Below are 16,571 nucleotides of genomic sequence, written 5' to 3'. Positions count from 1 at the left end.
GACTTGATGCTGTGCACACAACTGACTCTCTCACTCTTTCCACAGAGAAGAACCAGAGAGAGGCTGATGAATGTCCTGTCTTTGTGTGGCCCAGAGTCTGGCATTCCCAAAAATCCATCTGTAAGACTCCTCTCCTACTCTAAAGCCTCAGACAAGGTCTCTGTAAATTCACTGTTAAGAGTACCGCTGCTGTCACTGTCTGTCCTTTGTGTTGTTCATTTAGATTGATTTTGATGTTAGTGTTTGTGTTTGTTTTTTTATGGACATACAACAATTGTATTTTACTGTTTGCCTACAAAGACTCTTTCCTCTCCTCCTCTTCAGGTGGTATTCTCATCCAGTGAGGACCTCGACTCTACAGACCAGCAGACCAGTCTCATACCCACAGTGGAGGAGGTGGTCAGAGAGGAGGAGGTGCAGGGAGAGGATACGGGCAGTGAGCAGCAGTTTGGTGTCTTCAAGGACTTTGACTTCTTAGATGTGGAGCTGGAGGATGCTGAGGTGAGAATTAGTCAGTAAATTTGACACACAAACACACACAACAAGGCCTCTGTGCAAGTCCGGAAAGATGGAAAATGTGTGAAAAACTATGTTAGAATTTTCTGATAAGACATTGACAAGACACTAAGTATAAGACATGGAGGGAAATGTGGAAGAGCTATAAGAATTTACATAAATCATCTCTCAGTTCTGTCACTCTCCATCACTACTCTTGACCGTACGATATTTTGTTGTTGTACATCTTAACATTTATGTCTTGTTTGTCCAGCCTGCGTGTTTTTTGTCCTGACTGCTGTAGTAGGAAACTATCTTAAGTCTACTAACACACTTATTCTTTCTCTTCTCTTGCCACAAGGAGCTGCAGGTAAGTCTGAGAGCCAGAGAGCTTCCCAGAGATGCTGTTCTCTGCTCTGCCCCGGTGTCTCTGTGTGTTGTCACCAAATTAAGTGCTGTAGTTCTCTTTGGTTTGAAATCATTGCTACCATGCCTGTGAACCTTTTACTTTTCTAGTTTTAGAGCATTGCATCATATACCATCCCAGAATGTGGAGAAAACTCCTCTCACCCTCTCTCATACATTCACATATAATTTGTTTTTGGTGGAATGGTATCTGTTTGTCTTGTGCTTTGTTTCCTTGTTTTGTAAAACCCGCCACACACCCTGCTGTTGTGTGCAGTGTCTTATTGCTTTTGTTCGGTCGTCTTGCAGGGGGAGAGCATGGACAACTTCAACTGGGGGGTGCGGCGTCGCTCCCTGGAGAGCATGGACAAAGGGGACACGCCGTCTCTGCAGGAGTGCCAGTACACAGGCAGCACACCAAGCCTCAACCTCACCAACCACGAGGACACAGACGAATCATCTGAGGAGGAGGTACTGAGTGCTAGCCAGATTCTCACCCGCTCTGGCCTTGTAAGTCTCACTCTAATTAGGGTCCCTCCCCCTTCTCCTCCTACCCAACCCACCATGCTCCTCACACAGCCCGCTGGCATGGTGTGCGTGTGTATGTGTGCGTACTGAGCTGGACCTGCTGCCAGTGTGGACAGGGGCTAGATGCTTGCTTCTTCGCTGGTGGTAGATGCCCTCTTCACACCTTAGCCCAGTCCCTCCACCTCTGACAGCTAGATTAAAGCTACTGTCCTTTCTTTATACCCTGTTTGTTTTTATTGTAAAATCGGTAAGTACAGTACAGGAACAGTTTTTTGTTTTTTTTTTTGAGTTGGTTCACTTCACATTGACTCAAGGTAAATCACTGATAATTGATAGTTTTATTAAGAGAATTTTTTGATTTCCATAATTGAATAAAATTCCAATTAAAAACATAAGTCAAGTATAAAATTTAACAAGTGTCAGAATAACAGCATGTTCCTTTTGCATCTTTTAACTGTTCAGCTGCTGGTCTCTAACTCTTCTTTGCTTTGTTTTGCTTTACAAGCAAGGTCGTACCCAAAGCTGCTGCAATAATCCCATTACCATATAAATGCTTTCCCTCAGTCTAATGGGGATGTTTTCTTTCTCTCTTCCTCTGCTCTTCTTGATCTTGGTAGTGTATGCTGAGAGAATGAGCTTTTGCCTCTAGTGGACATTTGCCCCAAAAAATGTTTCTTGTCATTTTCAGTATTATATGGTAACGTTAGAAAACAGAGCATGCAGCACTGATGTGTCATTTGAACAGACTTTTGGAAAAGTTTAGGATAATATATCATTAATATTATTGACGTTGGCATGATCTCATGTTTTGCCTGGTGCAGTTTTAAAGTGCTGAATCAATCGAATGGAAGACTAAAATGACTAAATGTGCTTTGCTTGATACAGAAACAATGGAAGTTTTTTGTTCGACTGCACATTAAGCAACACTGTAATGAACCTGGAAGTAGTAATTATTCAACAGGCCACTTCACAACAACTGAACCCAAGTGAAATGCTGAAGGACACTTTAATGATCAGGAGTAAACAACTAACGTCTCTCAGCTCTCTCTGTGCGCACCGCCCTCTGATAGGCTACATGGTAGTCAGCTCCGCCTCTGGATTCTGCAGATGTGGTCACTGCACCCTCTGCTCCAACTCCTCTGACTCAAAACATTTTTTCACACACACTCAGACAAAAAGAATACAACATTAGCTCATTAACTTCATTAATTTCAACACTAAATGAAAAGTCCATGTGGGATGGTCTATGTAGGCCAGAGCAAAGATCATGGATTGTCAAACACACAGAATAAGAACTATGCGATAGCCAGATACTATGATATCATAGATCTACTGCATCACTCAATCTCTCCGTCCCAGAGAGGAGGAGACATGGTCAATAAACTGCTCTGTGGATGTTCATACAGTTGAACCACATGGACTCAGTGATGGACTGAGCCTGTCATGTTTGTTGAGTCACTGTAGCACCTTCCTTCTTCAGTGAGTGCTGTCCTGACATTGGCCCACAGACTAGGCACCTTCCACCCCTCTTAACCAATAAGAGACTGTGCTCTACCTGGACAAGGTTATTTAGGCCCAGTTCCAGTCCAGGCCCTACACCCTCCCCCTACCCATCTCACTCCATTTGTGCGTTCTCATAAAGGGTCCACCACATCAGGTGTCATTTCAAACTGATGACCCTTGAGTGAGAGCCTCCAAAACAGAGTCAGCATCAGTGCAGGCTTTCAAACCACACTCCCAGAGAAGTGCATCATCACTTTGAGTCTGGTGAGGATGAAATGTCACAAACCTACAACTGTGAGTTCTGTGTGGTTATTTCAAAGGATAAATAATACGCTGCCTCACCTCAAACAAACTATTGTGGTGCACACATGACAAAATTAGAGGTTACATTGTGTTATGGAATGAACGGGCCTGTTGTGTACCTGAGAAAACGGTACATGTGTTTTTTACTTGTCTCGATCATTTCAAGAACTATGGAGAAAATAAGGATATGATCAGATTAAATGAATAAATGTTCAACTAAAAAGGAATGTGGCCAAAGCAGCAAATTTTTATTCATATTTATTTATTAATTGACAATTTTACTTTCGCAAGCTGACTCTATCATGAATGGAACAAGTGCGATGTCATTGTCTGTACACCTACACCTACATCAGTGCTGTGTCTAAGATCATCTTTTAGATAAAGTGATTTAATTACGATTCCCTTTCTGATGTATTTTGGGTAATAATGACTTTTCTGTCTCTGTTTGAGAAAGGCGACAGCATCCCAATACTGGTTTATTTATACCCTCCCCCTTAATGAAGAGATCCCCCACAGCTGTGAGTGTGACTCCACACACCGTTACAGGGTGTAGAGGCCAGATTGGAATTGGGCCTTAAATTCTTTCAAATCTTTGCCATTGTTGTACTCTGAAGAAGACACAGTACGCATCAAATCGTTAGTTGTTTGCAGCTGATCATTAAACTGCTGAAGTGAATCGTCTGCTCCAGCGTCTCATTTGGGTTCAGTCGTTCACTATCTGCAACGGTCTCTGTTAGTGGAGCGGCTGAAGCACCAGAGACTCCTTTCACCTTGGAAGCTTTGAATAGTGAAGAGTTAGTTATGCAAAGGTTAATTTAGTATTTTCACTTATTCTACAGGACAACAAGAGTGTAATGAACAAAGTGAACAACTGGTTCTAATCTAATGATCAGCTCTAGTATAATTAATAATACGTTAGTTAACTGTAAACTAACAGATTACACCCAGCACATCAGTTATGTGATACCCACAGGAGGGTCACGTGGAGTCTGAAGTGTGTTTAGGTTTGATGAAGGATCTGTTTGACTTGCCAGCAGAAGGTTATAAATGCATCCGCCACATTAATATCATTTGAAAAAAAAACTGACAGTAAACAGTATGAACTTCTAATAAAGGTGTGGATCAAACTGGATGACCTATAGTACCATCTGAATTGTGTTTGTCGTGTGTCAGTAGTGAAGCTAACTGCTCCTTGTATATTTCCTCTCCAGCTTAACAGTGACTCTGCTACAGACGACACCGCTTCCAACCATGTGGACTCTCTACAACAGTCTCAAGAATCGTCCAGCAGTGCCCTGACCGAGGAGGCAACTGTACTGCCCTCTCTGCCCTCCCTCCCTCGGCTGGATAGCCCCATGTTGGAGATGGCCCACTCAGACAGCACCAGCAGCCAGCTGCCTGAGGTGCGATCAATCGGGAGCAACAATTAACTGGTGCACGGGTGCTTTCTAGCTTGTCCTCTTCTTTCTGTTCTGCCTTTCTCTGCTTTCGCTGTACTTTTGGGCTTGTCTGTCACTGAGACAGAGGATCGGCTGCCTTCAGGGAGTTTTGGATGGGGTAAAAGTGCTGGTTCTATAATTGTGTCTGCCTCCTCTCGGGTTAAGACGTTGTGGGTTGCTCTCGCTGCTTCTGACTCCTCCTACCACTGCTTGCTTCGTTGCTCTGCCCTGGGTGTGGGTGCTGAAGGGCTAGCTCTTGCCCCTTTAATCGCTATGTTGTGCGGCTTGCTTGTGTGATTTGGGGAGAGATGGAAACAAAAGCTCACCTCAGGTCAGCTGTTACTGCTCACCTCCAATAACTCAGCAACTGACCATTGCAACTAAATCCACCGTTAAAAACTTGTGAAATGGACACCAGCTCCTTTGTCTTCGGCAAATGCATGTGTGAGTATGAGTCCATTACAAGTGTTAACTTTACAAGTGCAGCTAACTGAAAACCATTGGTGCTCTAGCCAGTTAAACTCCTTTAATTTGCGACCACATTTAACATGCCATAGCTTTTCCTGTGATGAACAGCTTTGCTATCTACTGCTACTGACATTTATCACTTATACTAACAATGGTGAGTATATTATGTTGAATGTCAAATGCATTGCAATTGAACGCTGTACGTTCAAATGCAATTGCAGAATTTAAGTCGCCCTGTCTTTTACCTTTAAATAAAGAATTAGCTCATCCATATATTTTTAAGTGACTGAATGTAACTTTCTAGGAAGTCGATCTAGCCAGTGGTCTCAATATCATTCCAAGGACATCTCCTCCATCACAGCCCCAGCTCTTAGTGTAATGAGCCCCCAGATAAAACCATCAATACTCTTACTCATTCCCTCCAGGATGACCACGACCACTTCTAAAAGCTTTCTGTAATATAGCTGCTGTCTCTGTGATGTACTGGCTGCCTGCCACACTCAGCTTTCCTAATGCATTAGACTTTTAAATAATAATAAAAAAAAAAAAACAAGACAGGAAAAAACCAAGTGCTCTTAATTAGAGCCTCCTTCTCTGTGCTGTTTCCCAGCACATCCCACCTCTATGTACGTGCTTTACATCAGCATGGTTAGTTTATATGTGGAGTTTATCTGGAGGTTCCTCTGTCTTAGTCAGACACTGTGGCTGGTTTGGAGCTCATCTAATGAAATAGAAGTCTACTCAGTTTGTATTACAAAAGTGTAGCCTCTCTCAGCGTGCACCCACTGTTGATTACTGATGTTTGGTGAATTTGTTATGTGTCAAACACAGTCCATCATTTATGTGTAGTTATGGAGCACTGGTCATAAATCAGTCCGTGTGCGTCAGAGCATATACATCTCATTCATCTGCTGTCCTGTTGCCTCTCACTCCCTGTCATTTTACCTCCATGCTGCTGTTTTATTAGCATGGAGGTGAAGTTTTTAGTGGCATTTTACTGACGGATTGATATTGGCTGCTGTTTATTGATTCTTTTTCTTTAATTTCTCATGAGAGACGTTATCTTAGAGAGAAACATAAAGATTAATCTCCAAGGATGTGAACATCGTAAAAAGCATGGACTGAAGTCCCCCTCGAATAATTAAATCTCATATGTATTCTTAAGTGGAGGCCACAGCCGTCTTAATTCAGTCTATAGAAAGGTTAAACAGTGAATTGGTACTCTCCAGTTGACTTAAAGAGACGATGTTGTCATGACAACCAAGTAATTTAACTGTTGAAAAAATAGGTAATTATACTGTTCAGTGTGATATCACCTGGCGAGCTGCGGCTGAGCGCCCCTGTCTGGCTCTGTGTTACAGGATGCTGTGAGCATGACGGCAGCGGACGAGCTGAGCAGCAGCATGAGTGAGGACACGGGGTTTTGCAGCGCCCCCCCTCTGCCCCCTGACCCACCAGAGCTTTGCGACCTCCCAGACTCGCAGGACCCTCAAGATTCTCAGGACCCCCAAGAGACCCAGGACCCTCAGGAAGACTTGGATCCAGCCCCCCCTCCCCCGCTGGCCATAGACACTCCACCGGGGTCTTTCTGTGAGGAGGAATCCCAGACAGTCCTGCCTCTGTCTTTGCCCCTGCCCATGCCACCAGAGACAAAGCCGGATCCAGATCCAGACCCAGACAGCACCTGTGGCTCTGTGTGGGAGGAGGATGTGACTCAAGCCCTGAAGGAGCTGGATGAGCGCTGCGAGGAGGAGGAGGCTGACTTCTCTGGCATGTCCAGGTAAGTGGATCAGAACCCCATCAGTGATCTGTATAATTCAACATACATCTATAACTTAAAGCACATGTAGTGAAAACACATCTAACTGTTCAGGACCTGATTCCAGTTAACCCTTATTTTAAAAGATTGATTTGTGATCGGTTCAGATGTGGAGATCATCTCCTACCACATTGGAGAGGGTTGCAGGCCTCCTCTGCACTAATATGTCCACTAACTTCAGGTGAAAATATTTCATTTTTCTGAAATATGATATTAACCTCATTAAGCTAAGCACAAGGAAAAATGAACAGTTGTGCGTAATCACACAGTAAAAAGCCACATAAAGAAAACTTTTTTTTCTGTTTTTACAAGACAGGGTTTACCTCATCTGCTAACCAGTCTGCTAACCAGCAATATTATTAAATTAAACCTTCTACCATTTACAGTATAACCTCGTATCTGTTGGTCAAAGGAGAGTTTGTATATGGTCATTTATGAATGTATATGGACTATAGTACAGTACAGTTAGTCTAGCTTCTGTCAGATTGCATGATGGGTAATTTCTTCTTTGGCATGGATGCCTTGTGGGCTGTGACTATGAAGGTTGGCCAGGGTGGGCTGGCTCCAATCCACTTTTGAACAATTCCTCTTCAAGGTGGGCCAGTTCTGGCTGGAGGACAGGTGTGAAGTCAGGGTTTGAAACAACAGTATAATAGTATGAAGAAGTAATGCTGAATGAACATGCACAGTCCTTCATTTAGCCTGCAACCAGCAGACTTCAGTGTACAGCAGGACACTTAACAGTCTCATGTTTGTCTATGTATGAGAATTAATGTGAGTGGGTGAGAAAAAAATCAGAACAGCTCAGCAACACTAAAGCATTGTGAGGTTGGGAGCTGGCTCTGTCTGGCAGAAATGTGTGTATGTGTCAGTGTGTGTAGATGCCTAGATTGTATAGAGCTCTCTGCAGTCCTGTGTGGGATGGGAGTGCAGTGCGCTAGTGCTGTTAGCAGTTGTAGCGCAGCCGTGCTGCAGACGAGGGGAGAGAGTGAGGGAAAGAAGCGAGAGTTGGGGTGAGGATGAGGACAGAGACTGTGTCCGCTGCAGCGCTCGGCAGCGCAGGCTTCAGATACTTATATTCTGTCTGCTTCTTCAGACTGTTTGGTCCTACTGGCCTGTGAGTATCTGCTCTGTGAGAGAGAGAGAGAGAGAGAGAGAGAGATGATGCTAATAGCTCATATGTTGTTATTGTGCTGGAGCACTGCAGTAGATTAGAGCTCTGAATATACTGCAGTAAAATCTGCAGTGAGGGAGGCAGAGAACAGCAATGTGAGGTTGTTTACTTGCAGCGCGTGACGTCGAGCATGTGTGTGTGTTTACATTTGTCCTTCAGTGAAGACTTCGGGGAGTGTGGAACATGACAGATTGTAGCTTATTGGCCCCTGTGTGTGTTTCAGTCAAGATGAAGGTGACGCAGACTGTTTCCCGGAGATTCAGGCCTCTCCGCCCCCTTCGCCCTTCCTCTCTGCCATCCTGGCAGCATTCCAGCCTGTTGCCTATGACAATGAGGAAGATGCTTGGCGTTGCCATGTCAACCAGATGTTGTCAGATACAGATGGCTCCTCTGCTGTTTACACATTCCACGTGTTCTCCCGACTCTTCCAGGTAAATGCCCACCACATGCTGTTTTGGCTCTTTTTGCTGTTTTGTTGGAAGAACTGCATCAGAGCTGGTACATTTACAGTCTTGCACAGTCTCAGCATTCTCAGCAAGATTTTTTTCTTTCTTTTTTCAGAGTATTCAGAGGAAATTTGGCTCCATCACACATTCATCTGTTCGCTTTCTCGGGGAAAGGCTCCAGCGAATGGGTAATCAGTTCCTCAGTTCCCTGGAAGTCATGACGTCTCGGTCTCAGTGCCCCACTGTGCTGCTGGATGCAGAGACGGTGAGGCTGTTCTTCGTGGTTGTCTGCAGTCATTTAATAAAGCTAATAAAGCTAGAATACAAAAATGTGGTTTTCAGGAACATCTATCTGTTATTTTGCAAAAACTGCTGCATGTTATGCATATTCCTCAATCTTTGTGTGTGTCCTGCTGTAGATATTTCTGTGTCATGTACTGTGTATGTACTGGCTGTTGTTGTGGGTTAATGTATGTGGTGTCCTGTCTCACTGTTGTAGCTGGTCTCTTGTGGACTGTTGGAGACTCTGAAGTTTAGTGTGCTGGAGTTGCAGGAACATCTGGACACCTACAACGCCAAAAGAGAAGCAGCAGAGCTTGTAAGTCACCATGCATCTTCCACACTAATCATGTCTGCTTCCTGATTCTCTGTGAACCTTTTCCCTGAGGACACGTTGCCTCACATCCTCTTAAGACTGCCACAACTGCAGTTTTAGCTGCTGTATCAGGGTGTGTGTGTGGGACTGTATGGAACTGTCAATGAAATCTCATCTGAAAAGAGACCAGCCCAGGAAGTATGTGTAAATTGCCCTGTATCCCTATGTCCTTGCACCATGGAAGGCCAGGAGGACATAAAGACAAATAGCTGATGCTGTATAAGATAAGCCCCAGTGTGTCTAATCAGACATTGAATCAGTGCTGGGTATGAGTAGATTTAGCTGCCGTTAGTGTCTGCATCACTAGTGACATCCCCTGCTGAAGAGATAAAAATAACCCTCAGCACTCCTAAATCAGTTATAGAGGGCCAGGCAGGAGAAGCTGTGAGGGGTGGGAGGGAAGGCGAAGGGGGAGGGGAATGAAGGGAAGAGATGAGATTGGATTGGATTGGATGTTCTGGGATGCAGGGGTGCTAATTGAATGAGACGGCAATGGTCCCTGGAGGGCTAGATACTATCCCGTTCTCTGGAACAGGCCTTCTTTAATTCACTAAGTACAACACTCTTATTAAATCTCCTCCCCGACCAACCTTTATTGTCCACACACACAGATGCAGATGCATTCGTCCCCTAATCTGTGTATGCTTGTTTCCTCCTCCTGTCTTGTCTCTTACCCACTCCTGTCCTCTTCACCCTGTAGTGGCTTGAGAACTGCAGGAAAACGTTTGGGGACAAAGACAGCAACCAACGACCCAACACTCATGCACAGGTAGGAACGAACACGTACTTGTTTTTTGCCCGTGAATGTTGTTTATCATTTGTGTTGATTAATATGACTGTTAGGAATCATTGGAGACTCGTTAAAGGATGAATTGAATGATGAGTGAAGTTTATGGCTAGTGAGGTGTCTGCATTGAGAGTTGAAGTCCAACTGAAATCAACTGGTTTTTTTTTCTCTGATAAAGAACATACACTGTGTAAATCTCATGACCTGTGTTCTGCTTCGAGGGGAAAAAATCAGAAACCAAAGGGGAGAAACATAATTTGTGGTTTCATGACGTCTTCATTTGTTGTAACACTGTTAGTTCACATTGAACGAGGACTTGTTTCTATACAACCAATCAGGTCACTTCACTGTAAACCATATTTGTATTCAACAATAAGGCAGACACTGAGCAACAACCCACAGTAGCTTCTCCCTTTGACTAGCATGAGCACATCTTGTTCAACAAGCAATCAAATGTTCACCAGAGGAAAGTTCACGCTGACATCAGTTTGAAGGCTGTTTAGCCAATTAGGTCCTCACTGCAGACTAAGGCTATGTTGACACTAAGGCTACGTTCCCAATAAGGCGTTCACACTACTACGTTTTAGTTTTTAAAAGGATCTCTTTTGCTGTTTACGTCTGGCATCCACACTACTGCAGAGTTTTCAAGCTCCTAAAACAGAGACTTGTGGAAATGATGACGTAGACACCCACTATCGCTCCTGATTGGCTCTTATCAGCCTTGACTACCAGTGATGAAAACAACACGGATAATGAAATACAACTGTTACTGACCTTGTTGTCTTTGCAGCAGCTGTTGTTAAGTTAAACTGAACAACGTAGTATTTTGTGTAACTATCAATTGCAGAATAGATGATCTGCTTCCTGTTTACACCGACATGCCCAGTGTACGTGAGTGGTCATGTATGTATGCGTTTTCACGTGTAGTATGTCCATACTAGGTTGTTCTCATAACGTAGTGTTGACGTAGCCTAAGTGAAAACTCAGCTCAAGTTTGTTTACTTTGTGTCTGGTGGCCCTGCTGGTGCTCAGGCTGCCAGCTGCTGTCAGTCAAACACAGACACAGGCTCATTTCTCCTTTTTTCAGTGCCTTTTTTTTCCTCCCTTTTGATAATTATAAAAACGATTTACAATACATTTCAAGAAAACACTGACATTATCTTTGGCTACAAAAACAAGTGACTAAATGTGATTTCAGTTGGACCTTATCTAATGTCTTGCAGGTTTTTTTTGTCTTGGTTTTGCAGGAAGTTTATATTTGTTTGTCTCGGATGCCATAGAGATAATAAAGTTAAATAGATTGAAGAGAGATGAAAACTCAAAAGACATCTCAGCTGAGCTCGGTTGCTTGGAGTCTTTGCATGCTCTCTCACTCCACATCCTGCAGTTGGAGTACAGATGTGTGGACTTGATGCTCACAGCTTTCCCTGTGTTTCCCACCCACAGAGGTGTTGTTAGGTTAAAACTGATGGGCTTGTTTAGTCTCAGGGGCAACACATTCAGATGTCTTTTACTCCACTCTCTTTTCTCTCTCTGTAGCCTTTACCATGTTTTCTTTCTCCTTCATCATACACGCTCAGTCTCTAAGGGTAAAGGTTTCTGTACCCCTGAATTCAGCTTGTGTGTTTGGGTTCACTGAGCCTCCCCTGACCTGTGTGAAAGGGAGATGATAAACCACCGCTCCTTGCCCATCAGGTCACTGTGTCTCAGCTGCCATGTTCACTAATTCTCGATCTTTCTCTCCTTCTGTTTTGTTTGTTGTTGTTTTTTTGTGTGTGTGACCTGCTCACCTTCTTGCTTAGCAAATGGAAAATCTAGCAGTAAGTGGTTCTCATATTATAGACTCTTTAATAATCATGACATCCGGACCAAACACTGACCATCTCATCTCTCTGTACATGCCTTTGCTGTTGACATCCACAGACTGTGCTCTGCAACCACCCCCGTCTACATCTTTATCTCTGTCTCTGCCTTGATCGGCCATGCACCCCAGCTGAACTCCCCCATCCACCCAATCATACAGTACTCTGTTATCCTGAACATGCTTTTTCTGTTGCTGCAGCTGGACTGGATAATCATTGTCTTAACCTCTTTGTACTGCACACTGATTCTGTCTGCTGATAGATGAAGATGTGTAAATGTATTCATTGTAGAGTTAGTGATGATTTTGGGGGGTGCTGCTCCCCTGGGTTATCAGTAGGAGTGGATGGGTGGAGAGATCATAATGTTGTAAGGTTTAGATTACTTTCATTTTGCATGATAATTGTTCCATCCCATATCTATTCAAATCCCAATTTTTTTTCTCCATGTTTTCCTGGATTTGGGTTTTAATGTTCAGTAACTACCCACTTCTCTGGGTCATTGGTCCGGTCAGCCATACCTGGTCACAGTGGCCGTCAGGGAGTGTTACAAGTGGTGGTGGTTATGGATACTTTTCTAATTGAGATCTCATGACTAATTGTAGTAGTAGACTCACCTCTCGCTCCATGGCCTGAACCGGATGGCACCTCGCTCTAGGCCGTGTTAACCCTTTCATCTACTCCCACGTCTCTAACCCAGGATACCCATCTATCTAATCATTTGATCATCAGAGTCATTTCAGTGTAGCTCCAGGTGATTATGGGCAGGCACGTAAATTTGATTTGTTTTTCTGTCTCTGTAGGAGCTGGAGTTATGTCGCAGGCTCTATAAGCTGCACTTTCAGCTGCTGCTGCTCTTCCAGGCCTACTGTAAGCTCATCAGCAGGGTGGATACCATCAAGAGGGAGGCAGAGGTGAGACTAAAATACACTGGATATGGTGTTGAGTGATGGCTCCACAATGAGCTGAATGTGCATGAATGTGTTAGGTTTTCACAGAACATGTGATTTTACTTTTAGTTGGAGTTTAAAGGTCCTATACTTTACTCTTCTCCTTTGTTTTATTTGAAGTGTTGATCTCCATCAGAAGATATATCTGTGGTTTTAAGAACCAAAAACCATCTCAGTGTAGTTTTACATCTCCTCTCTCAGGCTTCTCTCTGGAGCTCTAGTAACAGCAGGTCAGTCAGTTAATCAGAAGAGAGGCTCTCTTCTGATTGGCTGACTGACCTGTTGTTACTAGAGCATGTTTTCTGAGTGACTGAATAAAAATACAGCAGATTTCAGGTAAACACTCAGAGAAACCAAATCCTGCAAGGTTGGATGGTGGGTCCAGGTGGGCGGCTTTTTTGACAGCTGGTTTTAAGGCTCAGTGTCTGAATACAGGCTGTGTGCATTTCTCTGTGGACTGAGGCTCTGATACTTTCACAATATTAATATAGAACCTAGACCTGCTTTATAATCAAAACACATGGACATCCACCTTTATACAGTATGGGACCTTTAAGTTTGCCTTAGTGAGGCGATGTGAAACAACTGACAGCTTATCTGACTCATCTCTGTTGCCAGAGAAACAAGAACAGACAAATTGAATTATACTGCATCATGCTGTAAAAGCACTGTTTTCCACTCATGTCGTTGTCTCACTGTCTCTTTTTCAAAGCTGTCTTTCCTAAAATGTGTTTACAGTTTTATTTCATATCAGTTGTAGAGTAAGTTTTAAAACCCAGCTCAGGTGCTGGTTAAATATCTTCGCTTGACTTCAGGTTAAATAAATGATCATTTCTGAATCTGTGCTGCAGCTGATCCCTCTCTGGTCTTCATCTTGATGGAGCTTTAATTAGATTAAAGTACCTCAAATCAAATGAAATAACTTCTCATCTGGAGTGATGGAGTCAGCTGCTTCAGTTAGTATTTCATCAAGAGGTTTATTTTGCTGACTTCCTGTGTAGATTTTGCGTATGAATGCTGTATTGTACCAGTGCCATGATATTAATATATTTACATCTGTGTTTCTAAGGTGACCAACATGTCTGAAGAACTCACTATCCTCGAGAGCTGTTTAAAGGAGGCAGAAACGGGAAATGATAGTCAGGAGGACGTGTGTATGTCAGACACTGCCCAGACCAACACAGAGACGGCCATCCAGTCCCTGATCGAGAGTCTGAGGGCCAGAGACTTCAGGTCTGCCCTGACACAGGTCAAAATCTTCAGGTGAGATGGACAAAACCATTCTGCAGACACAAACGTAGTTTCCAGAGCTGACATGACGAGTCAATCAAATGATTGGTACAGTGACAAAAAAAAAGCTCAAATGTCCAACTAATTGATTATCATAATAATCATTCAATGCATCAGTAAAATTGCATAACATTGTTTTGTTGATGTCACAAGGAAAATCCGTACTCAGCTGTTGTCAGTCACATACTGAAGACCAGAATCTGCAAAGGACTCTGAACTGATATAAACAGACACTGGTGACACAGACAGTGCACTAACAAAACATGCTCCAAACTCATTGAATCAATTCGTAAAAAATGCTTCCTGTGTGATCACAGCTTATATTCTTCAGAATCCTCTCTGCATGTACTAACCTCCACCTTTCTCTCTCTTCAGGTCTTTGTGGCCCAATGACATCTTTGGCAATGAGACAGATAATGCAGTTCAGACCCTTCTGCACATCTACTTCCGTCACCAGACACTGGGCCAGACGGGCTGCTTGGCCGTCGTGGGTCCCAGCAGGGACCTGTCTCAGGCTAGCACCCGCCTCATGGAGCTAAACCTCCAGATCCGTGAGGCTCTGAGTCAGGCGCAGGCCTGGCAGCCCCACACCACAATGGTCAGCACTGGACTGTGAGCCTGTGCTACTGCAGACTAGACTGGACAAAAATACCCCTCCCCACTCTCTGCAGACCTCCCCGCAGCTGCAGGGAGAGGGTAGACGAGAGGGGCTTCAAAGGAGGACAAGAGAGACTCCACCTTTTAAAGGGCTAAAGGATGTGTGGGAATAACTGTGACTCTTAATATGTATCCTACCTGTATGAATGCTTAAAGCTAATATCTTTTCCCAGACTAAGCCAGCTTGCAAAATTCAGTTGCAATAAGTCATGTGGTGGTGTGCCTGGGAAAGAATAAGAGAGGACGCAGTGGGATGATACCTTCTTTTTGTTTCATGATTTTTAAAACTTTTTTTTTTTTTTGCTGGATCTGACCTGATGAGCATATCGTACCGACCGGTGGCCTCCTCGGGGGTGGGTCCGGGAGATGGTGTATGTGAGCATGTCCAGAGGAGGTGTCGTATGTGTGAGGACACACCGTCAAGATTCATAAGCAAAACACAGAAAAACCTTGTTTTAAAAAAAAAAAAGTTTTCCAAAGCATGCTTGAAAGAGAAAAGCACTGCAAGAATATTTTTTTGAGAAATGTATTTTTTATTAGAGCTAACATCCTAGGTTGTAAATGTTAGGGTATTTAACATGTAATTGTAACCCTGTAGGGAACGTTTGCCTTCAGGGAGTATAAAAAGAGAAATATATCTGTTTATTGATCTGCTTTGAGAGGAGAGTCCCCTTCAACAGGTCTTCACGCAAAACTCACTCTTAAACCAAATAAGTAGCTGCCTTTAGAGACTCTTGACTGTGTGATATATATTGGATATTCTGGTATACGCTCACACACAAATGCATATAATTGCACACAAGTGCAGACTGGCTACAACTCATTATGGAAACATAACTTATTTTACTCTGTATATATTTTAGAAAATGTATAGTGTAAAACCAGTATTTTTCCCTTGTACTTTTGTGTAATGCACTGTTCATCCGAGGAGGATGTCTGTATAAAGCTAATGTGATGAGAGACAGCCAAGACCAGATTTGAGTCATTAATGATCCGCTCCACCTTTTGTCATCCAATCACATGAACTTCAAAATTTCCCAAAGGCTGCCTTGGTTGGAGGTAGTGGTCTTCCAGAGGGAGGTCAGGGCTCATTTGGGACAAGCCACCTGTCTGCCTTTGTGATGGTGATGGCATGGGAGATCTAATGTAGCCTTCATCTCCTGTTTGACCGCACCAGTCCAGCCAAGCCATGTCACACGCATTCCTTCTCTCCACTGTGATCTTTTTGTTAGCACCGCCCCCTCCCCGGCGTGGGCTCTGCACAAGGCCTCATGAAAGGGAGACCGGGGTTTGTGTTTGTCCATGTAGGACGAACACGTTGCAGAGCAGCGCTCGCCCTCTGCCACATTTTGATCCTGTTTTTTTTTCCCCTCCCCGTGGGGAAATGGCTAATGTTGAAGCTGCGCTCTGCTTTCAGAATGGCCCTACTTGCTGCTGTGACTGTAGGACATGAACCGTTATCTGAACGCTTTCTGGAAATCTTGTCATGGCACATTGTAACAGTCACTGTACTCATTCCTCAGAGAGCGTTTTTTTTTCCCTGCTTGTCTGGTACATTTGAATGCTGTTCTTAATTATTTAATGATATTATTTACCTGGAAGATGTTTTAATGTAGAGGTGCATTACTTATTTTTCCTCTTGTTCACTCACATACCAGCCTTCTCTCTGGATAAATAAAAACCTATCATACAATGACTGTGACTAAGTTGATATGTTGGGGAGTATGGAGTCAAACAGTGGAGGACACTTCCCCATTAAACTGGATTTAGTACAGATGAGACAAAGCTGGATT

At 43.6% G+C, this 16,571-nt stretch overlaps 1 protein-coding gene across 12 annotated transcripts in view; it reads left to right on the top strand.

Moving 5' to 3' along the window:
- The window catches only part of fryl (furry homolog, like), a 75,247-nt gene extending 58,773 nt beyond the window's left edge, over positions 1 to 16,474 (top strand). For 6 of the 12 annotated variants that reach the window (XM_071486839.1, XM_071486834.1, XM_071486829.1 and 3 more), the window contains 13 exons: positions 46 to 156; positions 325 to 501; positions 1,210 to 1,410; positions 4,446 to 4,637; positions 6,503 to 6,921; positions 8,358 to 8,565; positions 8,696 to 8,845; positions 9,080 to 9,178; positions 9,936 to 10,004; positions 11,825 to 11,842; positions 12,685 to 12,795; positions 13,901 to 14,094; positions 14,497 to 16,474. In XM_071486839.1, coding sequence (XP_071342940.1) covers positions 46 to 156; positions 325 to 501; positions 1,210 to 1,410; positions 4,446 to 4,637; positions 6,503 to 6,921; positions 8,358 to 8,565; positions 8,696 to 8,845; positions 9,080 to 9,178; positions 9,936 to 10,004; positions 11,825 to 11,842; positions 12,685 to 12,795; positions 13,901 to 14,094; positions 14,497 to 14,737 — 2,190 coding nt within the window. In that variant the 3' untranslated portion in view covers positions 14,738 to 16,474. The remainder of the gene's footprint in view (positions 1 to 45; positions 157 to 324; positions 502 to 1,209; positions 1,411 to 4,445; positions 4,638 to 6,502; positions 6,922 to 8,357; positions 8,566 to 8,695; positions 8,846 to 9,079; positions 9,179 to 9,935; positions 10,005 to 11,824; positions 11,843 to 12,684; positions 12,796 to 13,900; positions 14,095 to 14,496) is intronic. The other 6 variants (XM_071486831.1, XM_071486835.1, XM_071486837.1 and 3 more) reach the window with 4 other exon arrangements.
- Positions 16,475 to 16,571: the final 97 nt, after the last annotated feature.

This window comes from Trachinotus anak, unplaced genomic scaffold (genome assembly GCF_046630095.1).
Source record: "Trachinotus anak isolate AG129_WGS33_773 ecotype Australia unplaced genomic scaffold, CSIRO_AGI_Tana_v1 ptg000010l, whole genome shotgun sequence".
NCBI classification, from domain to species: domain Eukaryota; kingdom Metazoa; phylum Chordata; class Actinopteri; order Carangiformes; family Carangidae; genus Trachinotus; species Trachinotus anak.
Note: the sequence above shows the minus strand (reverse complement) of the source record. Positions and strands in the feature narration are given on the sequence as shown.